The 27500-nt window shown below is 46.6% G+C and overlaps 3 protein-coding genes across 5 annotated transcripts in view; 2 read left to right on the plus strand and 1 right to left on the minus strand.

Annotated features, from left to right (window-relative positions):
• Positions 1–16239, plus strand: part of ciita (class II, major histocompatibility complex, transactivator) — a 19762-nt gene extending 3523 nt beyond the window's left edge. For both annotated transcript variants that reach the window (XM_083676270.1, XM_083676271.1), the window contains exons 2-21: positions 2036–2104; positions 2479–2529; positions 2684–2725; positions 2833–2922; positions 4057–4122; positions 4503–4580; positions 5303–5473; positions 5618–5671; positions 5923–6036; positions 6402–6467; positions 6763–6818; positions 6957–7121; positions 7280–9084; positions 9723–9950; positions 10149–10229; positions 10912–10995; positions 13189–13272; positions 13348–13431; positions 13807–13890; positions 14332–16239. In XM_083676270.1, the coding sequence (XP_083532396.1) occupies positions 2036–2104; positions 2479–2529; positions 2684–2725; positions 2833–2922; positions 4057–4122; positions 4503–4580; positions 5303–5473; positions 5618–5671; positions 5923–6036; positions 6402–6467; positions 6763–6818; positions 6957–7121; positions 7280–9084; positions 9723–9950; positions 10149–10229; positions 10912–10995; positions 13189–13272; positions 13348–13431; positions 13807–13890; positions 14332–14410 (3551 nt within the window). In that variant the 3' untranslated portion in view covers positions 14411–16239. The remainder of the gene's footprint in view (positions 1–2035; positions 2105–2478; positions 2530–2683; positions 2726–2832; positions 2923–4056; positions 4123–4502; positions 4581–5302; positions 5474–5617; positions 5672–5922; positions 6037–6401; positions 6468–6762; positions 6819–6956; positions 7122–7279; positions 9085–9722; positions 9951–10148; positions 10230–10911; positions 10996–13188; positions 13273–13347; positions 13432–13806; positions 13891–14331) is intronic.
• A 1775-nt stretch (positions 16240–18014) lies between these two features.
• dexi (Dexi homolog (mouse)) lies at positions 18015–20483 on the minus strand. Its single transcript, XM_083676279.1, has 3 exons — positions 20342–20483; positions 19535–20132; positions 18015–19317 (listed from the first exon to the last, which is right to left on the minus strand). The coding sequence occupies exon 2, from the start codon at positions 19937–19939 to the stop codon at positions 19670–19672; it is 270 nt and encodes an 89-aa protein (XP_083532405.1). The 5' UTR covers positions 19940–20132; positions 20342–20483; the 3' UTR covers positions 18015–19317; positions 19535–19669.
• Positions 20484–20834: 351 nt separating this feature from the next.
• clec16a (C-type lectin domain containing 16A) overlaps positions 20835–27500 on the plus strand; it is a 30491-nt gene continuing 23825 nt past the window's right edge. For both annotated transcript variants that reach the window (XM_083676273.1, XM_083676274.1), the window contains exons 1-5: positions 20835–20973; positions 21960–22088; positions 22689–22822; positions 23415–23563; positions 25936–26041. In XM_083676273.1, coding sequence (XP_083532399.1) covers positions 20900–20973; positions 21960–22088; positions 22689–22822; positions 23415–23563; positions 25936–26041 — 592 coding nt within the window. In that variant the 5' untranslated portion in view covers positions 20835–20899. The remainder of the gene's footprint in view (positions 20974–21959; positions 22089–22688; positions 22823–23414; positions 23564–25935; positions 26042–27500) is intronic.

Below are 27500 nucleotides of genomic sequence, written 5' to 3' on the forward strand. Positions count from 1 at the left end.
TTTATTTCGTCATCGGAGTGAACTCGTAGTGGTGAGATGTGATTGGGGTTTTGGGGAAATTCCAGGGGATAACAAATAAATAAATCAGTTCATATTTCATTGTTAGTCAAATCTCATTGTTAGTAAATCTCCTTAATACGGTTAGACACTGTTTATTTTTATTTATTTATTTATTTGTTTATTTATGTTTTTTTTGCTGGTTATTAAGTCATTACCCTCTTCCGTTTGTAGATCAACAACAAAAACTTGCGCCACTTCACATGAGAAACAGTCTTAAAATAATACTGAATTTTAAGTTGGGCTATATTTCCTTCATCGTTGTAGACTGCCAACTGCAGTCTATTAACCTTTGGCCATACAGTAGCCAGCCCTTGTGGTTTGGGCAGATTTTGTAGCTGTCTACTGTTTCTACGTCCTCCATATTGCGGTGTTTAGTTATTTATAAGGTAATTTGTATACACATGGCTGCCCTTGTTACACAGGATATGGTTGGTTAGTTGGGTTTTGCACGTGGTTTGCACCCTCCCTAACCCCACTCATCTGAGCAGGTGTGGATGAAACAGAGACTGAAAACAACTTTAGTTATGAGTACTGTAGGTCTAGGGGTAGTGCGTCTGTGAAGCAACTTGTTGCCTGGCACAGGGAAGGACAAGGTATATAAATCTCATTCACATTGCAGAGAGGACCTGACCAATCAGATGCTCTAGGTAGGGACATGATGGAATGATGCAAGATGGACTAAATACTTAAATATTATTTAAGTAAATAAAAATCTATGAATAAATAAATATTTATTTAAACGTTTTGCTCAGCCTCTTGGGCCTCCTGCTCAACCATGCCCCATAGCTTCAGCCCTGGTAAGCCATGCCAGCATGGTATAATACCCTCTAAGGGAGGCTAGTGGAGGGCGAACACGGAGGAAGGCTCATTGTAATGCATGGAACGGAATAAATAAATATTACTTCATGAATCAGGACACTTACTTCATGAAAACAATGAACATTGTATTTAATTTGCAATTGGTAGCCTACAGCACATGGTCAGTCCCAGATTCATCCCGAGGCGATGGCGTACAGATCATCATGTCACTGTTTCACCTCATTTAACTACCTCCCTCCACCAGCCTGGACTAAATGCACTTTAAAAATAGTCCATATTTATGTAGCCCGTATTTAGTTTTTAGTATTTAATGCTATAATTGCACTGTCTGCCTTACCTTTTTGCACCTCACCTAACTGCAAAGACATTTACAACTGCACCTCGCCTGTATACAATACTGCTAATGTTGTATGTTGTATGTGTATGTTATGTGTGATACCCCTATGTCTGTATGCTACTTGGAACCTGAATTTCCCCCTGGGATAAATAAAGTTTCTATCTATCTATCTCTATCTATCTACAGTAGCTGACACCCCTGCAGCCACCTCGGTGCTCAGGGGCCAGCCTTGCCTGGCCCAGTCCCTGACACGCACCCCCTGAGCACCTTGTAGTGTGTCTCGTGTGTGTTGTGCTGTGTGTCCATCGCTGGTAGTGTGTCTTGTGTGTGTTGTGCTGTCTGACTTTCACTGGTTGTGTGTCTCGTGTGTGTTGTGCTGTGTGACTTTCACTGATAGTGTGTCTTGTGGGCATTGTGCTGTGGAGTTGTGGAGTTGGGGTGTCATCAATGCCAGGTTATCTCTGGTATTATGTTCTGATGATGGCACATGTTAATGTTAGTGCTATAACTTATTTTCTTATGTTTTTTTTACTCTCCTCAGGTGTGTTAAGTTGGGCAGACACTTACAGGATTTCAGGCACATGCCAAGTTCTCACAAATAAATTAATTTACCTATCAGTTGTAATCAGTAGTCATCTGGGGTGAACTTGACGCTAGTGTTGATCTGGCCATGGCTGGTTGGTTCAGTGTGTGTGTGTGTGTGTGTGTGTGTGTGTGTGTGTGTGTGTGTGTGTGTGTGTGTGTGTGTGTGTGTGTGTGTGTGTTCGCTGTTCAATTTGTGTTCAAAACAATCTTTATTCATGTGTTGTTTTTCCTCAGGTGCCATGATGCAGGAAACAGATATGGACCTGCCCCACTCTCCCCCTCCCGATTATGGAGACTTGCTAGGTAAGTCATGTGAAACCGTCTTTATCAATGATATGTATGTATGTAGGCAGGATAGGCAAACTCCAGTACCTGGCTGTGATGTCTATGCGTTGGTGAGGTTGCTTAGGGGGAGGGTAGCAGGCATAGTTCAGTGAACACTGCTGGCACTGTTACACTGTTTGGTTTCCTTGTTTACCTGTCCTTTACCTGCCAATAACAGTCATGAACAGAATTGGCAATTGAAGTTGGGGATTCCAGACTTGACTCCCACTTAAGTTGCAATAACATGGACTTGAGACTTGACTTGGATCAAGTGATCATTGACTTTGTCAATGTTGGCCTCTCTCCCATAGACAGTGAAGTTAATTTGTTGTGCACTGTTTCCGTATTCTCAGAGTTGGACCTTGACGATCTGGAGGCTATTGCCTTGGGGCGCTACACCAATTGTAGGTGACACACACACACGCACACAACCATGCGCACATGCGCATGGATGCGCACACATTCACCCACACACACACACACACTATCCACACACTATCCACTAAATCCACTATTCTATTGACTCCCAGCCTCCTCCTCTCCCTTCTAACCCTTCAGATTCCCTCCTTGACCTCCTCAATGTGGACCTACTGAATGAAAGTAAGCACCTTCTCCAATGGACCTGCAAGTTTGACAGTCACATGGGTGTCAAGTGTTGTGTCTCCGGGCTGCCTGGCTGACTCTCACTTCCTATTTCCTGTCCATAGGTGTGGTTCCCACGACAACGACGGCCCTGCCTGAGCCAGATGCGCCAGACCTGGTACAGAAACAACAGATTCAGAGGAAAAGGAAGAAAGGTAATGCTAACCATGCTAACCCAGGCTAACACTAACCATGCTAACCCAGGCTAACACTAAGGAGGACACACTATAGGAAAGAACAACATTTACATTTATGGCATTTAGCAGACGCCTTTATCCAAAGCGACGTACAACAATACATTCGCTTAAGTAAGTGAATCATCTATCCAACAGTCATCATATGACAAAGTAATCAATGCTCACACCAGAGGCCATTGGCAGTCGTAATGCCAGTGTCATCTGCGTAGGTGTGGTAGGAGAAACCATGTGAATAAATTACAGAGCCAAGAGATTTGGTATAGAGAGAGAACAGTAAAGGCCCAAGGACAGAGCCCTGGGGGACACCAGTGGTGAGGGGTCGTGGAGAGGACAGCGATCCTCTCCACGTCACCTGGTAAGAGCGATCGGCCAGGTAGGATGCAAACCAGGAGAGTGCAGAGCCAGAGATGCCCAATTCTGAGAGGGTGGAGAGAAGGATAGGGTGGTTTACTGGGTTAGGGTTAGGGTTAGGGTTAGGGTTAGGGTTAAATGCAGCAGGCAGGTCCAGAAGAATGAGAACAGAGGAGAAGGAGGAAGCTTGAGCGGAGTGGAGAGCCTCCGTGACAGCGAGGAGAGCAGTTTCAGTAGAGTGCCCAGCTTTAAAGCCGTATTGGTGAGGGTCAAGGAAGTTGTTTTGCACTGACGGGCTAGTGGGCAGGGCTAGAAACACTGATGGGCTAGGGGGCAGGGCTTGGGGTCAGGGCTATGGTGAAGGGGCTAGGGGCTAGGGACAATGAGGGTTTGGGAGCAGGGCTAGGGGTGGGGCTATGGTGATTGGGCTAGGGACACTGAAGGGCTACAGGCTAGGTGCTAGGCTAGCAGGCTAGGGACACTGAAGGGTTACAGGCTAGGGGCTAGGGACACTGAAGGGCTATAGGCTAGCCGTAATGGCTAGGGGTTACTTCTGTCCTCCTGGCATCAAAGTCATGAAGACTACGGGTATGTCAACAGATGTGCCTCCAGGATAGGCCTGCCCTACACTACAATCTTGCTACACTAAACACCTGTTATGATGTCTGAAGTTTGTTTTAGAGAGATGAATATGGTGTGTTTTAATAAAGCAGTTGTTTGTTTCTCTCCTCTACAATCTAGGTCAAGGGTCATATGCCAGTCAGCTGACCAGAGACCCAAAACCAAAACGGCCCAAAAGAGGAGAAGGTGATTCAACTGCCCTTTTGATTGATATACTGTGCTTTCCCACTTCTATACTCACTTATACTGTACTCAGTATACACATTCAATATGAATGGAATACAGGGGAGGCTGGTGGAGGTAGATGTCGGAGGACAGGCTCATTGTAATGCATGGAATGCATTCCCTTCCATGTTTTGCAATGAGCCCGTCCTCCGATTCATACCTCCACCAGCCTCCACTGATGTAATGCAATATACACTAGCCTATAGTGTATTGACTGACATACAGTACATTCACTCTAGAGGAGAGGTAGAGAGAGGCACAAAAGTATAATTGAGCCCATCCATCCTATTGTGATGATTGTTGTTGGACGTGAGTGGGTGAGCATCATGTTGTCTTTTCAGATGGTACTGTGGATGGTGAAGGAACCAGAGGGAGGGAGAAGACCAGAGAGACTCAGAGTGGATCACCACCCCTCAGAGGTAAGACGCGTGTTTGATACCATTTCTCATTCCATTCCATGCGTTACAATGAGCCCGTCCTCTGATTTCTACCTCCGCCAGCCTCCCCTGGAAATGACCAGAGCAGAGGTGATCTGGAATCACGCTCTCGTGATGAGGTAGCCCTGTCTGCTGCGACTAAGCCTTGGACTAGCCACGAGGATGTCCTCTTGGTATAAGGGTTTGCATCTGTGGCATCCATGTGCAAGGTCCCCTGTTCAAACCCCACCCTCTCAGACCTCCGTGGTGCATAGGGAGTAGGGGGCAGGGCTAGGGTTAGCTCTAGTTCTCAGTTCCTCAAGAGCAAGGCTTTGTGGGTATGCAAACAAGAAGTGGCCTTTAGATATAAACAGACACGGGTGTTTTGAGATCCCAAAACAAGAACTTTCAGCCTTCCTCTTCATCCATGAGACACAGTGTGTTTTGTATGTTGATGAGTTGGATAACAATGTACGAGTGGCATTTGAATCCGGGTTTCCCACATGAAAGAGCCAAGCTTCTATCGTTACGCCGAGAGGACATCCTCAAGGTCCGAGGACGACAATTGAGTTGACGTTCTCTCAGACAGGGCTACCACATCACAAGAGAGTGACTCCGAACCACCTCCGCTCCACTTACTCTCTTGGCCTCCTCTTGTATATTTTCTCTTGTCTGTCGAGTGTCATGTGACAGAATGTTCTAAGCAGCTGATTGGTTCCCTGTAGGTACTGTCAGATCAGGCCCACTACCTGCTGGGGCTGTGACGCTCTCCTCCTCCCCTCCTCCCGGAGTTGTCCAGCTCAGTCCATCCTTCCATCCCTCCACCCATACCGTCCTCCCTCTTCAGCTGCTATTCTCTCTTGCCAACCCCACTGGGACACCCACCTACATACTGGGTGAGTGTGTGTGTGTACTACTGTGTGTGTGTGTGTGTGTGTGTGTGTGTGTGTGTGTGTCTGTGTGTGTGTGTGTGTGTGTGTGTGTGTGTGTCTCTATGCAATAGACTGCCATAACCACGTGTTTGCGACTGTGACTTACAGTGCCGGCTTCCTCACTGCACCCACAACAGCCAGTTATACCTCCTAACTCCCCAGGTGAGTGAAAAATCAGGTGTGTGCATGACTGCGTATGTGTGTGTGTGTGCGCCTGTGGCCTGTGTGTGTGTGTGTGCCTGCCTGCCTGTGTGTGTGTGTGTGTGTGTGTGTGTGTGTGTGTTTGTGTGTGTGTATCTGTGTGTGTGTGTGTGTGTGTATGTGTGTGTGTGTGTGTGTGTGTGTGTGTGTGTATGTGTGTGTATGTGTGTGTATGTGTGTGTTACTCATGCAGTCTTCTCTCTCCTGTCTAGTTGGTGGTGCCATGGCTCCAGACCTCTCCTCCTCTTCTCCTCCGGGCTCCTTGTCAGACTGCACCAGCAGAGCTCTGTCTCCCTCCTCTGTCTCCCCCCTCTCCCCCTGTACAGGTGAGTTAGACTGTCTCCCCCCTGTCTCCTTCCTCTGTCTCCCCCTGTCTCCCCCTATGCAGGTGAGTTAGACGGTCTCCCCCTGTCTCCTTCCTCTGTCTCCCCCTATACAGGTGAGTTAGACTGTCTCCCCCCTGTCTCCTTCCTCTGTCTCCCCCCTGTCTCCCCCTATACAAGTGAGTTAGACTGTCTCCCCTCTCTCTCCCTCCTCTGTCCCCCCCTCTCCCCTATACAAGTAAGTTAGACCGGCCCCCCCCTCGTCTCCTTCCTCTGTCTCCCCCCCTTTCCCTACACAGGTGAGTCAGACTGTCTTCCCCTGTCCTCCAACACACATATATGATTGCAGTATCAATCTTGTGTTTCAGAGGTGTCTCCATGTAAAGCCTCTCCTCTCTGTCCGACACAGTCCTCTCCTGCTCCCAGCCTGCCACGTAAGCTGCTGCACAGCCACACACTATGACATCACACAATTCAATTCAATACAACTTTATTGTCCCGTCAGGGTTACAGCATCAGCAAGATACAAGATACATGATATACATCATCATCAACACATGACATTTTAAAAACATCATTGTGAAGTAAGCAATCACATGAGACTGTGTGCACTGGTTTGTTTGTTTGTCTCGGGAATGTGTATGTATTTATGTGTGTGTGTGTGTGTGTGTGTGTGTGTGTGTGTGTGTGTGTGTGTGTGTGTGTGTGTGTGTGTGTGTGTTCTTACAGAGTGTGTGGAGGACTACATACTACGAGCCAAGGCTCACATGAGGGACAGCTGCCAGGTAAGAGAGACAGGATGGAGGGAAACTTTGATTTGATGAAAAGAAAATAGCATCTGGACAAACTCTGCCCATTGACATCTATACAACCAATCGTGTTTGAAGAAGTCATGTCTTATTGGCCCTCTCTGTCCTCAACAGGAAATGGAGGCAGGCCTTAGCCTGGCCGCTCATTACGTGGACATGCGATTGGTGCAGAGGCAGATCCTGATTCGCTCCGGCAGAAATGCCAACAAATGCCTGGAGAAGGAGCTGGTCGCCATGGGAGACGTGGAACGGACACGAGACTCGCTGAGGGGGAGTCAGGTCCGAATCCATGGAAACATTCAAATCAAACATTATTTAAAAGTGGAATATTACTCGCTTCAGTAATGCCAATTTATACTTTTTCCCCAAAAATGAAATGACAGATTGTGGCTTTATGGTGCATTTAATTTACTTCACACTTTACTCTCTATCATTAGATGTTCCAGAATCCCCCGGGAATGAAGCCCAAACGTTCCATCGTGTTGCTAGGCAACGCCGGCATGGGCAAGAGCACACTCATCAAGAAGCTGTGTCTGGATTGGTCCAACGGCTACCTACCTCAGTTTGACCATGTGTTCGTATTGGACAGTAAAGCTCTGACCCTGACAGAGCCGACCTATAGCCTTCAGACCCTCCTCCTCCACCTGTCCTCCTCCGCCCCTCCCTGCCTCCACCCCGAGACCGTCTTCAACCAGGTCGTCCTCGCCCCGGAGCGCGTGCTGGTGATCTTCGACGGGTTCGATGACTTCCGGGACTACGAGGGTCTGACGCAGTCATTGGTGATGAACAGCAGGGGACAGAGTTACAGCGTGAGGCAGCTGTTCGCCGGGCTGCTCCAGAGGAGGCTTCTACCAGGCTGCACACTGCTGCTCTGTGCCCGACCGCGGGGCATCGTCAGCCAGCTACTGAGGAAAGCCGACAGCCTCCTGGAGCTCTACGGCTTCTCCCCCACGGACATAGAGACATATGTGTCTCAGTACTTCACCGAAGCGTCCTTGCGCGCCACGGCCCAGGCTCACCTACAGAACCACAGCTACCTCCACAGCCTCTGCTGGAACCCGGACCTGTGTAGATGTGTGTGTTTGGTGCTGGGACATTCGGACGGGTCGGAACCGCTGCCGTCGACACTGACCGAGCTGTGTCACAGAGTGCTCAGACTGAAACTAGACGCTCTCAAACACACACCGACACAGAGGCACGCACGTACACACGCAGACACACACACGCATACACACTCTCAGTCCGACACACATTCACACAAGCAGACCAGAACCAGAACCAGAACCAGTACCCGTGCACAGACCAGTGACCAAACACACGTCCACACACGCTCCTACTCTCGAACCCAAACCATGGAAGAGGAGGAGGAGGGAAAAGAGGAGGCAGGAGAAGAGGAAGAGAGGGAGAGAAAAGAGGAGAAAGAGCTCCTGTCCCTGCTGAGCTCTCTGGCATTGGACGGGCTTAGAGGCCACACCTCCCTCCTCCCCCTGGACCGAACCATCTCAGCCAGACTACGGGGGTTTGGGCTGAGGAGTGGACTCCTCCGCTCTCACTCCCTGAGGGGGAGGCTGGGCGACGTGACTGTTGAGGGAGGGGGAGGGGAAGAGGGAGGGGGAGAAGGAGGGGGATCGGGGAACGGAGAGAGGAGAGACGCTGATGAAATCAGTGACGACCACGTCCTGTCCTGGGCCCACCCCCTGCTGCAGAGCTTCCTGGGCGGGGCTCACCTTTCTCTCTCCCGGTGTGTATCAGACCGCAACTTCTTGGTTCAGACACTCCCCTCGCCGCCCAGGGGGCGGAGACGCACGCAGGGGGAGTTTCTGGACCTCGCTCAGCGATTTGCCATCGGCCTGCTGTTTCAAACCAAGGCGAAGCTCCGGCACCTTGTCGCCGTGGACAACCCCGTCATCGTGGACACGGTGGTTGCCAAGCGGGCCTCGGCAACAACGCACCTGGAGGGGCTTCACCACGGCGACCTAAGCCCCGCCCAGCTTTGGGCGGTGTGTCACTGCGTGTACGAGACAGGCGATGTCCGATTGGCCAAACACCTGGCGAAGAACCTTCCGGAGGATCTGTCCCTCAGAGGGGTCCCGCTCGGCCCCCCCGGGGTGTGTGTGCTGTGGAACCTTCTGGAGAACTGTAGAACCCAGAGGCGGGGGTTCTCTCTGGGGCTGGAGGACACGGGGGTGAGGGTCTCTGGACTCAGACAGCTGTTGGGCCTCACCAACCTCACCTCATACCGGTAGGAACACTCACACTAGCATATGTACCAGGGGAGGCTGGTGGAGGTAGACATCGGAGGACATGCTGGAACGGAGTGAGGAATGGTATCAAAGTCCATGCACATGTTTGATAGTTCCTCATTCCGTTGCATGCATTACAATGAGCCTGTCCTCCGATTTCTACCTCCACCAGCCTTCTCTGATACACTCACACTATTATTTTAAAAAATACACTCACATAGTTGTAATCAATTTAAATATACAGTATATCTCAGTTGATATACACTCTATGTCTCTGTGGCTTTACTAGGTGTTAATGACTGAGATTATATAACATGAATTTCATTTATGGAACAAATACAGCGTATAATTATCCATTGATTTCAGTAGATACAGTGATTCCAGCACAGAGAATACAGCTGTATCCATCTTTATCATTCACACCACGTTAGAAGTGTGATAAACGCTGTTAGAACTATAATTAGACCATTTGTATTGAATACATACTGTACTTGAACCATATGTGTGTGTGTGTGTGTGTGTGTGTGTGTGTGTGTGTGTGCGTGCGTATGTGTGTATGTATATGTGTGTGTGTGTGTGTGTGTGTGTGTGTGTGTGTGTGTGTGCGTGTGTGTGTGTGTGTGTGTGTGTCTTATAGGGCGTGCATCGCCGATGTCATAGCCCTGTGGAAGGAGCTAGAGCAAAGTGGAGAGGAGGAGCTTCTGAAGGGGGCGGTGGCCAGGTTCCGCATCGTTAACCCGTTGAAGGCCAGTCAGGTGTGTCACATAGAACACCTGGCTCAGCTGGTCCACAGACACACACACGGGAGGGGCCCGGAGGACCACGGCATACCTGCAGTCACACACCTGCACAAGCTGGAGTTTGAGTGAGTGTCTGATCTGTTACTACAACATGTGTGTGTGGGGGTGTGTGTGTGTGTGTGAGGGTGTGTGTGTGTGTGCGTGTGTGTGTGTGTGTGTGTGTGAGGGTGTGTGTGTGTGTGTGTGTGTGTGTGTGTGTGTGTGTGTAATCCTACAGTATGTGTGTGTCTAACCCTATATGTGTGTGTTGTGTTTCTGTGTAGGTTGGGTCCAGTGAACGGTCCTCTGGCCTTTCCGATGCTGCTGGAGCTCCTGCCTGCTCTTCACAATCTACAGCATCTGGAGTGAGTATAGAACCAGAGAGAGAGAGAGAGAGAAGGAGGGGAGAGAGAGAGAGAAGGAGGGGAGAGAGAGAGAGAAAGAGAGAGAGAGATAGGGAGGGGAGAAAGAGAAAGAGAAAGAGAAAGATAGAAAGAACAAGAGAGAGAGAGATTTGCATGGTGATGCTGTTTTTTTGGACTATCATTTGCATGAAGAGTTGGGCCTATACTAGAATTAGTGAATGTGTGTGTGTGTGTGTGTGTGTGTGTGTGTGTGTATGTGCCTGTGCCTGTGCCTGTGTGTGTGTGTGTGTGTGTGTGTGTGTGTGTGTGTGTGTGTGTGAGAGAGAGAGAGAGAGAGAGAGAGAGAGAGAGAGAGAGAGAGAGAGAAAGAGAGAGAGAGAACTCTGGTAAAGAACATCTCTACACCATTCTCTTCTTGGTACATCTGGTTTATTGGAATATAATTTGCATGACATATTGGGTCTTAATTTGAATGTGCTTAAGACTGGACAGACTCAGATGAGAGGCTATGTGTGTGTGTGTGTGTGTGTGTGTGTGTGTGTGTGCCTGCCTGCCTGCCTGCCTGCCTGCCTGTGCGTGTGTGTGCCTGGTAGTGCCTCTGTGTGTGTGTGTGTGTGTGTGTGTGTGTGTGTGTGTGTGTGTGTGTGTGTGTGTGTGTCTAAACCCTGTCCTCCCTCTGCAGCCTGGAGAACAGTAAGATAGGAGACTCTGGAGCTGAGGGTTTGGCCGAAGCTGTGGTGTCTCTGTCCTCTCTGGAGATACTCAAGTAAGAACATCTATATACTTAGATTCAATTATTAATATACGTTATCCTGTACTGCTCTTATCCTGGCTCTTATCAAACAAACATAAGGGAAAATAAAAATGAAATTTAAAAAAAAAAAGTATTTCTTTAGACCCTTAGGGCAGTGTTTCTTAACAGGGGTGCCGTCTGGCATCCTTAGGGGTGCCGCAGAAACGTGGCTGACACTCGGCTAATATAGTGAAATTGAAATGAATGCATCATTTTGGAATCTTTCTTTTAGCTGTATCATACAGTTAAGTAAATCGAGGCACACATCAGAGAAAATAGTTCGGATTAATTTTCTAGTAGCCTACCGACGCTGCAATCAGTGTTTGGAAAGTAGGCTGCATGACGTAGGCAAATACTTTTATTTACAGCGCGCGATATCGGATGAGTTGTCATAGCGTTGTGCAGCGGTTAATTAGCCAGCAGCATGGACAGGTTTTTGAAAAGAAAAGCTCCACAGTCTGAATACTTTGTTCGTTTGAAAAGCGAACACAGCCGACAGGAGCAGGTGATGTTCAAGTGTGCGAAAGTCTCAAACAATGCACTGGAGGCTAGCTACCTGGTAGCCGAAATAATAGCTAAGGCTAAAAAGCCTCACACCATTGCCGAATCAGTAATAATGCCAGCCTGTAATAATGCCAGCCTGCACGGCTATTGTTAACAAAATGATAGGCCCACAAGCAGCTAAAGAGATCGCAAAGGTACCACTTTAGAACTCTACCATTGGAAGGCGTATATAAATGACATGTCGGCAGACATAGAAGACGTAGTCTTAGAGAAAATAAGGCTGTGTGGGAAATTCTCTCTGCAAGTTGATGAATCAACAGACGTGAGTGGCCACGCACAACTTTTGAGATTTGTGAGATTTATTGATGGAGGAGAAATTCGTGAGAAATTTTTATTTTGCAAGTGTTTGCCGCACAGAACAACGGGAGAGGAAATATACCGTGTCACAACAGAGTACCTTGAACAGGGAGGTCTAAGTTGGAAAAATTGTATCAGTGTCTGCACCGATGGCACTGCTGCGATGACCGGCAATGTCAAAGGTTTCATCAGCAGGATCAGAGCGCAAAACCAAAATGTTCGCACAACGCATTGTTTCCTTCACAGGGAGGCACTGGTTGCCAAGACTTTACCGAAATATCTTTCAGATGTACTGGACAGGGCAGTGGACATAGTTAATTTCATAAAGGCGCGACCGTTAAAGTCCCGTCTTTTTTCCATTCTATGCGAGGAAATGGGAGCCGAGCATCAGAGCTTGTTGCTGCACACGGATGTCCGCTGGCTCTCACGCGGAAAGTGCTTGGACCGACTGTACGAGTTAAGAGAAGAAGTCAGAGTGTTTCTAGCGGGAGAGAATTCTGCATATAAAGAGTTCATTGCAGATGCGCAATGGTGCGCGAAACTCACATACCTGGCCGATATATTTAAGCACCTCAATGAACTTAATTCTAAAATGCAAGGTAAAGAGGAAAATCTACTAAACTCATCAGACAAATTGCGTGGCTTCAAGTCTAAACTCACTCTCTGGCGCTCTTGTGTGAAACGGGAGAGTTGAGATCCAAACAGCAAAACACTTTCTGGCCTTATCTCTCAACATCTGCAAACCCTTGACGAGAGATTTAATAAGTATTTTCCAGCTGAGACCGTTGCTGGTTTTGACTGGGTCCGTGACCCTTGGAATTCGTGCGCTTTGGAGAGCGCAGCCGACCTGCCAATGCAGGCGCAGGAGAAACTGGCAGAGATGAAAGAAGATCGTACATTAAGGATGAAATTTCAAGATATGACATTGGATACATTTTGGATATCATTGGAAAAAGAATACCCAATAGTGTCAAGTACTGCCGTTGACATACTGTTACCCTTCACAACATATTTGTGTCGTAATTCTCTTATCTAATCTATTTCAGAAGCCTCTTATCGTCTGAATATATGGTGTACAGTACTAATGCAGGGCAGTGTTTTTATTTATTTTATGATCATGGTCCATTCTGATCTTATCTAATTTTTATGACTTTTGTATTGGTTCTCTTTTCAAACCAAAAAGCTTATCTGCTAGACCTAGTAGGCCTAGTGTATGTGTAAAGACGTTATGTATAGCGTGTGTGTGTGTGTGTGTGTGTGTGTGTGGAGGGACTCTGATCTGTTCTTCTCTCTCTCCTTTCTCAGTCTGTCTCAGAACTGTATAGGAGATCAGGGAGTAGAAAGACTGGCACCTGCCCTGTGTACCCTGCCCTCACTACACTGCCTTAGGTAAGCAGGCACGCACGTACGCACACACGCACGCACGCACCCACACACCCACACTCATCCCTGTCTGTTGTCCAGTTTGTACAGTAATGAGATTTCTGATGGAGGAGCAGAGAGTCTGGCTGCAGTTCTCCCTCGGATGACTTCCCTCACTGACCTTGAGTAAGTCTGACATATATGTACTAATAACAATAATAATAATAATAATAATAATAATAATAATAATAACAAATGATTGCATTTAACAATGAACTCACCTCACCACTACTAATGTGTACGGTACTGCACATGAACTAAGAAGACTTCAGTCTCAATACACAAGCTGTTGCCATCGGGGAGGCTGGTGGAGGTAGAAATCGGAGTCCGGGCTGATTGTAATGAAAATGGGATGAAATGGAAAATACGTTCCACTCCACGTTTTGACAATGAGCCCGTCCTCCGATTTCTGCCTCCGCGGATTGAGTCATAGTCGTTGTGAAGTAAAAACGACAGTAAAGTGACGTTTGACAACAACATTGTTCCACTGTTGTCCTTTAGTGTGAACTACAACAAGTTCAGTGCCGTGGGGGCTCAGTGGCTGGGCTCCAGCCTGAGAGACTGCCCCTGGGTGAAGAGTCTGGGGTAAGGCCTGTCATGATGTCCTATCTGAGATGTATATAATAAAATATATTTAAAAAAATAAAAATAAAAAATAAATTAGCCTACTGGCATTACGACTGCAGATGGCCCCTGGTGTGAGCATTGATTACTTTGTCTTATGATGACTGTTGGATAGATGATTCACTTACTTAAACAAATGTATTTGTTGTAAGTCGCTTTGGATAAAGGCGTCTGCTAAATGCTGTAAATGTAGATGTTTATGGGCATGGCTAGGGAACCCGGTTCAATAAGAGAACAATCATTATAGGGTCCTTTCACAGACAATAGCTTTGATGCAACACTGTATATTCCCTCCACTGGGATCCGATTTGATCGTCTTTCCTGTCTCCTCTCCTCCTCTCTCCTCCCCTCCTCTCTCCCCTCCTCTCCTCTCTCTCTTCCTCCTCTGTCCTGTCTCTCCAGGATGTGGAACCAGTGTATTCCCGACGGAGTGTTTGAGAGACTGCAACAGCAGGACCACAGGATACGTTCCTCGCTCTAGAATGTTGTTCTAACAGGACTCAAAGACACCATCACCCTAGAATGTTGTTCTAACAGGACTCAAAGACACCATCACCCTAGAATGTTGTTCTAATGAGACTCAGGGATACGATCGCTCTCCAGAATTATTTCGAAGGAACAGAGGAGACCCTGAGGCTGTTCTCTGCCTTTTTATTGGTCATAGTCTTTGCTGCTTCATCTCTTCTTTATGGACACACAAGGAAGAGAGATTACCTTTTGACCAATGAGAAGCAGGGAAAATACCTTTGCAGTTTTTCGTTGTTATGTTTTGTTATGCAGTGTGTGTGTGTGTGTGTGTGTGGAATGTGATGGGTTTGAACAGACCCTATCCACCTTCATGCCCAGTCATGTCAGGTCAGTGACAGAGGCCCAATCAACAAGAATGTAGTTATGTGCACTCATCATAACAGCTTCGTATTTAGTATTGAAGTATTGAAACAGCTACTAACATGATACCAGCCTTCTATTTGCACTGAGATTAGACAGTTTCTCTTCCAGTCTGTCTTCTTCAACAAGAGTACTTTCCTTCAACGAGAGTGCTTTCACTTGCGTTTTTATGCTACTGAATCATATATTTCTCATTTCAGCCTCAACACTACAAGCACTGGAAATGCTGTGGTAGCCTCCCTGGATTACTTTGATGTAAATTACTTTTATTATGCAACAATAGATTGCCAAGCAATCGTTGTAAATAAGAATATGTTCTCTGTGGCTCAGTTGCTAGAGCATGCTGCTAACAATGCTTAGGTTGTGGGTTTGATTCCTGCTGGGACCATATATACTGATAAATGTATGTATATACTGGTAAAACTCACTGCAATGTAAATAGCTTTGAATAAAAGCATCAGCTAAATAGCATGTATTACATATTCTTAATATACGACCCTGGCTGAATACAGGTTATGAGAAATACAAGCTTATGCATCTCTTTCCATGCTATGAAACTCTCATCATGACTGTCAGAAATGTTAGAAACAGGGCTGTAGCAAATGAACCATGGATAGCACTCCAATTAATAAGCTTTTTACTTACTAAATTATTTCAATTATTTAGTGCATTAAATAATATGATTTAAAGTGGATTCATTGTAGTGCTGTGCTATTCTACAACCCAAACAGTAGACTACTTTTGAATACGTTTTTGGAGTGAGCATATTGTTTCATTATTTCAGTTACAGGGCTGTGGCCTATCTGTATAAAACCTCAACTTCCTATAATACAGTTTCTGTTCTGGGTTTCTATAAAAGCCTTATCTGAGTGAGTGTACACAACAAGATCATATTACATTGAGCTACAGTGTCAACCTTTCTATTCACCACAGTCAGGTCATGTATAGAGGCCAGGGGGGGCTGGTGGAGGAGGACGGGATGATGAAGGTGGAGGAGGGCTCATTCTAAAGCATGGAAGTAAGTAATGACATCAAACACGTGTGTTTACAAGAAGCCCGTCCTCTGATTTCTGCCTCCACCAGCCTCCCTGGTATGGGCCTACATTATAAGAAGGAACGTAATTTCTGTGTTTACCCATGCAAGAGTTGTTGGAATATTTTTACGTTAGTAGCTATGGGTGGGTGTGGCTTGTACCTAGCGCGACACAGTGTGTGTGTGGGGAGAAAACATAAATTAATCTCCCTGATCAATTGATGACGTTGCTGTATACATGTGAACACCAACATCACATACAGTAGGTCTACTATACGGTTCTAGTGCTACAGAGCCCCCTAGCGGCCCAAACGAGTCAGTGCAGTACATTCCTGTCCTTGCTCAATAACAGCTTCAGTCAAGAAATACTCTGTGCTGAAGGCACCAGACAGAATACAACTCCAGAACATATCAACACAGTATCAATGAATAATTAATAAGTCATAATAAATACTTCTAACTTTGTCACTTTGTGTTATTTCAAATGGTACACTTAAAAAAATAATTGAAGTCACAGATAATAATAACCATGGTCATTCACTCATCGTTTATTAAATATGCATTGGAAAATAAAATGTATCATATGACCATAGCTTATCATAACACATGTGCAAGTCGTGTTCCATATGAGGAGGAGGAGGGAGTGCTGGAGGGCGAGGGGGACGGGGGGGGTCAAAGGTCAAGGCATGTGCTGGATGGATGTGTGATGATGATGTCACTCCCTCTGCAGTGTAGCATCTCTCCTACCAGGTCCCATTTCTCTCTAAACACCCCTGTGCTTGTGGACTCCCCTGCATGGATCTACATAGAAATAGGTTGGTGCAAGAGCACATGCTTACACCAATCATATGCTTTGAAATCTACCGTACACAGGGGAGGCTGGTCAGGTAGAAATCGGAGGACGGGGGGCTCATTGTAATGCATGGAACGGAATGAGGACGCGTGTTTGATATCGACACCCTTCCTTATTCCGTTCCATGCCTTACAAAGAGCCCCCCCGTCCTCCGATTTCCACCTCCACCATCCTCCCTTAACACTAGGGAAGTGCAACAGACAAGTGCACACTTCAGGAGAGAAGGGTGAAGAAATGGGACACAGCATTACCGTTATCATAGAGGTTGGCAGAGATGCTGCATTACAGACATGGGACTCCTCTTCAGGTGACGCACACAGAGAATTAAAACACTGGGGGGGGGAGAAGGGATGTAATGCAGGAGAAATATATAGACAGTGCCTTCTCTAGTGATCTGTACATATCTCTATGGAGGCACGTCCTCCTCACCCCTCCACTACAATGATGATGACAGCTGAGTGTGTTGAGCATTCAGGTGCCAGAAGGATGGTGGTGGTGGTGGGGGGGGGGAGCAGGGGAGGCTGGTGGAGGTAGGAACCGGAGGGGAGGGGGGGGCTCATTGGAACGCATGGAACGCAAAACACGTCGTATTTGATACCATTCCTCATTCCGTTCCATGCATTACGATGAGCCCCCCCCCCCCACACACACACACACACACACACACACCCCGTCCTGTGATTTCTACCTCCACCAGCCTCCCCTGGTTGGCGAGACACATTCAATTGAACCTGTATTCGTCCAGGTTAGACTCATTGCGATACGATCTCTTTTACAAGAGAGACCCTGGACTATTGACATTGGTAACAGGTGAGGTGAAGAGAGAGGAGATTTCCCCCTGTTCCCCGTCCCCACCCTTACCGAATACAACATAAAGCACTTTAGCGCCATATATACATGTATAAACCCAATATACGTGTGTGTGTGTGTGTGTGTGTGTGTGGGGGGGGGGGGGGGGGGGGTATTGGTTTTGGGTCGAGATTAGTACAGTTTGGAGGCTTTCCACACAGCAGGGCCGACCTGAATCGTACTGTGCTGGCTTGGAGATCATCTCCTCACATCGTCTTTTCCAGCATTGTTACAGCAGCTATGGTGGATGCATAACCAGGCCAGCTCAACTCAGCTCAGCTCAGATCAGCTCGGTTTAGTTTGGCTCTGTAGTGTGAATTCGGGTTTAGGGGGCTTCACACACTACCAGGCCGACCCAGAACCGTACTGTGCTGGCTCGGATATCAGCTTTTCCACTTTGTCCTTTCAAGCAGTTACAGCAACTCTGATGGATGTGCAACCAGAAATGAAATAGATATGAAAGAATATGATAGAATAACTTTATTTTTCCCTGTAGGAACTTCACGCCCAGCACAGTTCAGCTCGGTTTGGCTCAGCAGTGTGAAAAAGGTACTGCAGTATAATTGGCAGACATCTGAGGCCTCAGGCTAAACCCTGACTTTAAAGGGACCGTCCAACAGTCCCAAAACAATGTTTGCCAGATTAGTGGATACCAAAAAAAGCACTTCATGGCCTAAATGCAATTAATTAGGATCTCTCCCATTCATTCATATCTCTCCCATTCATTTGGGATTGCGGCCTGCAGATTTCTCTTAGTGCCTTTGGCAGGATCTGCACAACAGATTGTACAGCGTAGAAATTGAACTCAAAGCCAAAAAGCACGATTTTAATAGTTTTATGATGTCTGAAAACGTCTGTCAAGCATGGATTTGGAGGTGAACTAGGGTTGGTGGTCAACCGAATTTCAATTGAGAAGTGTCCGGTGCCACGAGATTAAACTGATCCCAACCCTGGAATGACCAATCCTTTCAAGGCGTCAAAGGCTTTGTCAAGCTGGACGAGTGAGTGGAGAAAATAACACTATTTGACATCAATTTCTGAATTTTCAAATTCAAATCACTTCCTGAACTGAAATGGAATTGACCACAACCCTGTGGTGAAGTATCCCTTGAAGGCTACACCCCTAGTCACCAGAGATCTAGGATCAGATCACCCTACAAACAATCCTACCCTTAACAATCAGAAGAAATGTACTAATATCTGACCCTAGATCAGTGGTTAGGTGACAACTGCTAGTGACTCTGCTGCCTGAATCAAGTCCATTATTGCAGTCAGGTGACATAGTGGGATGTCGGAAAAATACATAGTTCCAGTCAACTCCTAAGAGTTCATTAAAACAAAATCTCTCAACCAAAAGGCAGCAAGTCATATAACCGAAGAAAAAATGAAAACGTGCTCACACACGTGACACATTGCAGTGCCAACGCTGAATTGTGAAAGAAGGATGTAAAATATGAGTGCCAAGCATCTCTTCTACTGTTATAGCTCAATACTTGTTATACATAATTATGTTATCATAATAAACCCATCCTTGAAGGAGAGATGCGGCGCCAGTCCTAACTGGACGGTGCTCTAGGCCTACGGTAAGCAGTGCTCTCGTTCACGTTAACTCCTGGTGTCCGGTCGGTGTATTGCTTTTAGATTTGCGACAGTTTGATTGACAGCTCCCTTGGTAATTGTCCGGTCAGGTTGATCGCTGTCCATTCGGTCGGTGGTGCTGATGCTTCTGTTACTTTCTAGCTACCTTCTCTTGAGCCGGGACAACCTGTTGGGATATGGATGACGACTCATATTAGACATGCAGAAAATATGACAACTACATTTAAAAAGTTGGCATATAGAAGCTAGTCTGTGTGTAATAAAGTAGGTTCTGAATTCATCCATGCCTAGTGAAATGGTGAGAGCAAAACACGCATCCGAAGCACCAGTGCAGCAACATGAAACAAGATGCGTTTCTATTAGCCTTCTATGTCCCTACTTACTTTTTCATACCGCAGCCTGTGTTTCTCAGTGGCAAGAGTACGATTCGTCTCGGCACAGTGTTTCCCCTCATCATCGGACGATGTGAGCCCAGTTCGTCCCTTATCAATGGGCGATGCAACGCCGTCCTCTCCCGGTCACTCCAGGTATCCATCGAAAACATCCAGTTCCGTGTCCGTGTCGTAGGGGACAGACGCCGGGTCGGATAGCACGCCGAGATCCACCAGCGCCTGGTCCATATCCTCCGGTAGAAACACTATCCCCACATTAAGGACGATGTACTCCATCAGAAATGCATAGTAGAGGATTAAAACGTTCACAAAAAACAGGCCGAGATAAAACATATAGGGAAGTTCGTTGAATAGAAATTCCACCGAATCTAGTTGAGCATAAATTGAATGTGGCATAGAAAATTAAACCGACAAGATTAGGTCAGGTAGCCAGTCGCACAACCAGGCTGTGAAAGATGATCGGCGCCGATGAAAACAATGTCACCGCTCGTAGGGAAGCAGTGATGATGATGATGGTGGCGGGGTTGGGGTGTCCATTTCGGCCGCGACTGCAGTGATTGAGTCTGCCTCCAGAAAGAAGTTATCCGTCCTGAAAATCCAGCTTAGTACGTTATATAAGCTATACACATGTGCAAAAGTAAAGCATTTCAACAGCAAAAGTATATTGTGCTAACAAGATGCATTTTTTTACATTCGTTGAGGTTACAAAATCTGTTGTGGAATTCGCTACATATGCCAGCCCCCCCTAGCTAAGCATGCTAAAAACAGTTTAACGTGACTAGTTAGCTAACTAACTACCTGCGACTCGACAAAACGTCATGCATCGGGCTCTCGTTCGTTTCTTATAAATGATTTTGTTATAACACATAATCAACAATAAAGGCGAGTGCTTTCGAAATCGCTATTTTCTGCCAACATTTTCGCAAACTGCATCAAAACATTCCGACGACAGTGAGACACCGCAAGCAAGCTGTCCTCTGATTGGGCAATCTTTCGACGATGACTCCTCATATTGACGTTTGATTGGCTGTCGGGTTTCCTATGGTTGATGGCGCATAGTATAGACGTCACCACGCTTTCTTTAATAGTTTTGCAGTTTTTTTCCAGTTGGTGTTGAATGACATCGTACCCTCCAACCACGGCGAAGAAACATCAAGTACCAAACTCCCTCTCATCTAACTTGTTACGCAATGCCTTGTTCTCGTTCTCTAGCTTGCTAGCTAACGTTACTGCTTGCTATCCCAGACAACCACCACACATCTTGGACATCTGTAGGATAGTGGATGTTATGGACTGATCGAGATACCAGCTAAAACAATTTGACAATAGCATCACACTCACACAAGAAGTGCAACCATGTTCGGTCGGTCAAGGAGCTGGGTAGGAGGACAAGGGAAAACTAAAAATATTCATTCTTTGGACCATCTAAAGTAAGTGGCATGATTGCTAAGGTTACCAGTCTGCAACGTAGCTAGCGAGATAGCCCATCGTTAGCAATGCTACAGAGGTACAGAATCCTATTAGGTCTGATTATCCTATTACGCTAGCTGCTAGCTAGTATTCTATTGTCAGCTTCAAGCTTGATGATACAGCAGATAGCCAATCATCCTTGTGACTCCGACAGATCTAGTAGGTAGCTAGCTAGCCACATATAGCGTTGTTTACCTCGAATGTGTTAGCTATCTAGCTAGCTAATCAAACTGCCAGCTAGGCCAGACTGGTCAGCACTTGATAGTTCATCATGTCCTTATATTTTAGTATTACTATGTCAGACTGCTATAAATCATTGCATTTGCGAAATATCTAAACATCAACATTTGATCCTAGCTGTCAACGTTGTCGTATGCGCTGTCAGTGGGGGGTGTGGACGGTGACAGGTAGCGGTGCACCTCATCTGACAGCTGAATGACAGCTGTTTCACACAGTCTCTTAGCTGCTCTTTTCACTTTACCCCTATTACACACAGAATTTATTGATTTATTGGTCGCTCCATGGTTTCTGTTATTAAATTCTGGCAGGACAGTATATCAGATGTACAAAATCATGTAGGATCGATTTCGACTAATATATGGAAATCGGTTCTTCTGCTATCCATGTAAAACAAACAAAAAAACCCTGTCTTCTACTAGGATCTAGAAACATTACAACAGTCCTCTCTCTGAGCCACATATACCATGTAATAGCTGGAGAACCCAACGTTCGGTTTTCCTGCTATCCATCTAAATTACCTTGCGTTCCCTACTAGGAACATATATATGCCATTTATCCACAGCGACTTACATTGCAGTGAGTGCAGACATTTCAGTATATATGGTCCCAGCAGGAATCAAACCCACAACCTAAGCGCCATGCTCTACCAACTGAGCCACAGAGTACCATTAACATGTTCTCTTTCTGCTCCTCCTCCTCCTCTCAGGTACATGTACCATGTTCTGACCAAGAACACCACAGTGACAGACCATAACAGGAACCTCCTGGTGGAGACCATCCGCTCCATCACAGAGATCCTCATCTGGGGAGACCAAAATGACAGCTCTGTGTTCGAGTAAGAAAAATAGTACTTTATTGTCCATTTTATTACACAGGGACATGGAAATGAGTCTTTTTGTATGCAACACACACACACACATACTATCATACTGTATATTATACCATATAGATTACATATAGAAGCAATGTATTAGCCATGCGTTTCAATTGCGACGCTGATGTTACAATTCAAACACAGAATCAAGTCATCGTCTTGAAGGAGCAGGGCAGTACCTTATGAAAGCTGTCAGTTTGCAACATTTTTAAAGGGAAGTGACAGCTGCACATTTGAGTGAGGGCTTTTAACGTCATTCCTTATTGGCAGACCACTCAAAATATTCCACTGATAAAGTGTCTGGGTTGTACCTCTGATATCTATCAGACAGTCATCAACTTTGTTTGAAAGGAACTGACAGGTCTGCGTTTGAGTCAGCCCAGATCTAGGACAGATGACACAACCCTCTGTCATAACCTTAACCACGATAATGATGTTGATATAATCTGACTCTGTATTAGTGTCAGCCTTTACCCCCAGCTGTCCTCTGATGATATTACGTGTTTGTGTGTATCTCTGTGTACGTCTGTCTGTTTGTGTGTTTGTGTGTTTGTGTTTCAGCTTCTTCCTGGAGAAGAACATGTTTGCGTTCTTCCTGAACATTCTCCGTCAGAAGTCGGGCCGCTACGTGTGTGTTCAGCTCCTCCAGACGCTCAACATCCTGTTTGAGAACATCAGCCACGAGACGTCGCTCTGTGAGTAGCAGTTGATCAACCTGGATTCCTGTCCAAGATGCTGAGATTACTATCTGAAGTTTGTCTACAAGTCATTTGAAAGTACAGTGAAAACAACTGTCACGAAAACTCTCAGCATCCCTTGAAAAGAGGCAGAAGCCAAAATGTCTGTATGGCCTATATGGCCATATTATTCATAATAATGCATTTATTTTATTTTTTAATTTTATTTACTCAAAGACACTACATTCCAAATTATATTATATTGAATTTAAGAAATCAAAAGAAGCAAGAAGAAACTTGGAACTTTTTGCGTGTGCAACCTATCACTCCAAAATGAGAATGCACTGATATATTAATGATACAACCAGTGAGAACAAGATTATCTACTGTAACTAAGACATCGGTATGAGCGTTCACCTTTCCAGTTAGTGGCGAATGACGTACAGACAGACGTTGTGGTTGTTTATCAAAGGCTGCAGTTATTTTGGGTTTATCAGTAATACGAAACCATGTTGATAAGGCAGGAGATATAACGTACATAATGATATCAATGTGTTGATAAACGGTGTATATCATTATTCCTTACGCTCTCTTCATTTCCCCCTGCTAGATTATCTCCTGTCCAACAACCACGTCAACTCCATCATCGTCCACAAGTTTGACTTCTCGGACGAGGAGATCATGGCCTACTATATCTCCTTCCTGAAGACCCTGTCACTGAAACTCAACAACCACACGGTCCACTTCTTCTACAATGAGGTGAGGCGAGGGAGGATAATTCGAAGAATTGAAGATATTAATCAAGAAAGAAAGGGATGGATGGTGAGAGGAGGAAATGAGTGAGAGCAGGTAGAAGAGAGGGAGAAAGAGAGGGAGAGAGAAGTCTGGAAGGAGGAAGAGAAAGAAGGAGCGAGAGAGAGGGGAAAGGACTTAAAACAGGAATAGTACAGGAATGTCGGAATGTCATACTCTGTAGAACACTGCTCCCAACTACATCTGTAATCATCTTCTATTTGGTTAATGAGTAAGCCATGTAAGTTGCTGATCTGTCAGGTAAACCAAATGTTCTACCAACTGTCATTCTTGACTGGTTGTTGTAAATGTGACAGTAGAATAGTAACCATCCTCAGTCACAGGATGTACAGTATGGAGCTGTAAACGTCCCTATAGATCTCTGTCCCCCCCTGGCCTTTGGGTTCGTTCAACTGTGAAGCCCTTTGAATCCTCCCTACGGATGCATCCCAATAGTGTAAAGAGACTTCCTCTCCTTGTCTCCTCTCCTTCATCTGTAAGAACTAGGCCTTGACTGATCAAAGCGAGTTCATGTTAGGTACCTAGCCTATGTGTTCAAGTCAGTGAAAGGATACATGTCTGTGAAGATCAAGGAGAGGAGACAAGGAGAGGAATAAGCCACTGTTGACTATTGATGTGCAACGCCGTGACATGCAATGCAATGCAGACTTCCTGTGTCAAAACAGTGGCTTCCTGTGCAGGTGGCCTTTAACCGTGTCCCTCTCCCCTTCCCACTCCTCCCCCTTCCGTGATTGGTTGATGATAATAACCCACACGCTTTGTATCCAGCAGCTCAGTGTTCCGTTGCTACAGCCTGTTACCGTAGCAACCCCTTTGCTGTTGGCTTCTGTGTATGGGGGAGAGTTATTGGTGTACTGTAGATGGTAGCACCGTAGAAATAGAACGAGTAGAACGGACATGCCCCGTTAAAAATCAGCATTCCGTGGTGGCCGTACCGGCGGCCATCTTTGGTGTACCATTTGGAAGATGCATCTTCCAGCTTTATAAACAACCCACTCAAGTCAACCGTCTTTTTGCCATGGTCTGAGGGACCATGTCTGTTCTACCCTTTCTATTTCTACGGGCAGCACTCTGTGGTCCCTTGTTCCCTGTGACTGCTGGCTGACCCTGTGAACTCTGACACCTGCTGCAGTGCGATCGGCCGGTGGTCTCAGGGAAATAGGACCGGTCGGGTGGTGGAGGGACACGCAGAGAGAGAGAGAGAGAGAGAGAGAGAGAGAGAGAGACACACACACACACAGACACACGCTGCTAGACCAGATGAGGATGCGAGATAGACCTATAGTCACACCGCGCCCCGTCACGACTTCTCACACACCGCCCCCCCCCCCCCACAGACTGTCAATGCCTTATCAACCAACCGTCGTTGCAGTAGCTGTGCTGCCGTTGCCGTGACAACGGAGTTGGAGAGTCACCCAAACAGCCAGGGGTTTCCCAGGCAACGCTGTGGCGGTAACTCTCCTCGCGGTGCGGCGGAGGGATACGCCCCGTTGTTCAGGTCGTCATGCGGGGCCAAAACAACTAGAGCTTTATGCCGCTTCACATTCACGGAGACTTTTTGAGTGGCAGTTATTTGCCACCTTAACTTGCTTAGTATCCAGGGTGAAGTCACCCAAATTGTAAACATTCTAGAGTGTAGAGGCTAATGTTATTCACCAAAAATACATAAATGACGATGCTTCATTTTGTTGCCAATCAAAGTGTTGTTGCTAGGTAAACACCACATCAAACAATTGGCACTCTAGGGGGTGAATGTTCCGGAATACTTTGGCAGTTAGCGAGTTAAAATAAGTGTTGAGGTCAGTAGGGACTTATCTTATGTCAGGTGTCGAGAAATAGTTGCCGTTTCTTCCAAAACCGCTGCATCATATCATAGGCTTATGTGACCTCGAAAAGGTTCGAACCCGGGTCTCCCACATGGAAGCCCCAAGCGTCTACCGTTAGGCCAAAAGGACGTCCTCAAGGTCTAAGGGCGGCCGTAGGGTTTACCGTGTCTCAGACAGGGCTACCTCATCAGGAGAGCCTGATTCCAAACCGCCTCCGCTACACTTACTCCTCAGGAAGCACTTGTGGAGGGGAGGCTGGTGGAGGTAGAAATCGGAGGACGGGCTCATTGTAATGCATGGAACAGAATGAGGAATGGTATTCCGGTATTACAGTACAAATGTAATTGTTTTCTCATAGAAATAGAAACACTAGACTAGACGAGCGGGTCTGTCCCCAATAGCTGCTCTCTCTCTGTGGTTGTGTTCTCTCTGTGCGACGGTGCAGTGCTGTGCTGTGCTCACCGGCGCCCCCTCTCTGTCTCCCACACACAGCACACTAATGACTTTGCCCTATACACCGAGGCCATAAAGTTTTTCAACCATCCCGAGAGTATGGTCCGCATCGCCGTCCGCACCATCACACTCAACGTCTACAAAGGTGAGTCTCACACACACACCACACACAGCCCTGTCGGGGGGGCCGAAGCCTTTGCGAATGCTTGCTGCTTTTCCTCCTCTTCCTCCTTTTCCTCCTCCTCTTCCTCTCGCTGCTCTCTGCCGCCGATGCTGCATGGGCATGTCTATGGAGGTAATGCCTTAACTACCATCCACACACACACACACACACACATACACACACATACAGACACATACACACACACACACACACACATACACATACACATACACACACATACAGACACATACACACACACACACACAGCTTTGATGTTCACCCTCTGGGCACGGTACTAATCTCTGAGCTCCGACTGGGTTTGTCTTCCTTTCTCTTCTGGTTGGCTGGCTGGGGCGTATACTCACTCTGTGTTCCGGTTCTGGAGTTTGGCTGGGCTGGGCTGGGCTGGGCTGGTTGTCTGGGCTTGGGCACTGGTGGGTGTGCTGTGGATCTGTGGGTCTGTGGGGCTGACGTGCTCTGGGGGCTGGGGGGCACTGGGAGCTGGGCGTCGGAGGGGGGGGGGGGGGGGGGCTACGTGGTTTGGCTGCACAGGGGGGTCTCTACCCTCGAACACCACCCTCAGAAGAACACATGCACCCCAGACGGACTCCAGATGTGACTTTAAAAAAAACAAAACACAATGTTATGAAATATGCTAGGTCATCATCTGTCTGTTTGTCTCTGCACGTCCTGCAGGCAGCAATGTTCATGCAAGTGTGTGTGTTCCCATTTAACCAGTAGTGTGATATATCTATTTTTAACTAACTTAGCCATAGTCAGGTTGGGGGTATATCTATATCTGACTAACTGTGTGTTAACATGTATCATATATCATGACTAACTGTGTGTTATTAATGTTGTGTTATTAATGTTGTGTGTATATATAACTGTTTGTTATTAACCTGTAGGGTATAGGGTATGTATTGTAGATGGGACTGTGCTTGCTTGGTCATGTGTGTGTGTGTGTGTGTGTGTGTGTGTGTGTGTGTGTGTGTGTGTGTGTGTAATGCCACCCCCCCCCCCCCCCCCAACACACACACAACCAGAGACAGCAGCACCCCTACTCACATTAACCCTGTGTCTGTTCTCACCCCTCTCCCCTCCCTCCCTCCTCTCCTTCCCTCTCCCCCTTTCCCTCCCTCTATGCGTTCCATCTGACCTAACTCCAGTCTCATGTAAGTTGGCCCATTCACTAGTCTTCTACACATCTATATTGTTCTACTATCGTGTTTATGAACGAGTGATATTGTTGATTCTTCTTTACTGTCCATATATCTGCATGCCTATATGTTTTTCATTTTTCGAAACATCATTTCCGGCCCACCTGTCCACCGTTTATCATGCTGAGGTATTTAGCGTAAAAATACATCGTAACAATGCCGGGGTTTGGCATTCATTGATTTGATTGGCCGCCTCTGCTCCGACTCGGAACATTCCGTCC

The sequence above is a fragment of the Argentina silus genome (assembly GCF_951799395.1).
Source record: "Argentina silus genome assembly, chromosome: 9".
Lineage (NCBI taxonomy): Eukaryota > Metazoa > Chordata > Actinopteri > Argentiniformes > Argentinidae > Argentina > Argentina silus.

Bases quoted from the DNA above. Each gene is read 5' to 3' on its own strand.
- dexi (XM_083676279.1), bottom strand. From the start codon at position 19,939: ATGCCACATTCAATTTATGCTCAACTAGATTCGGTGGAATTTCTATTC.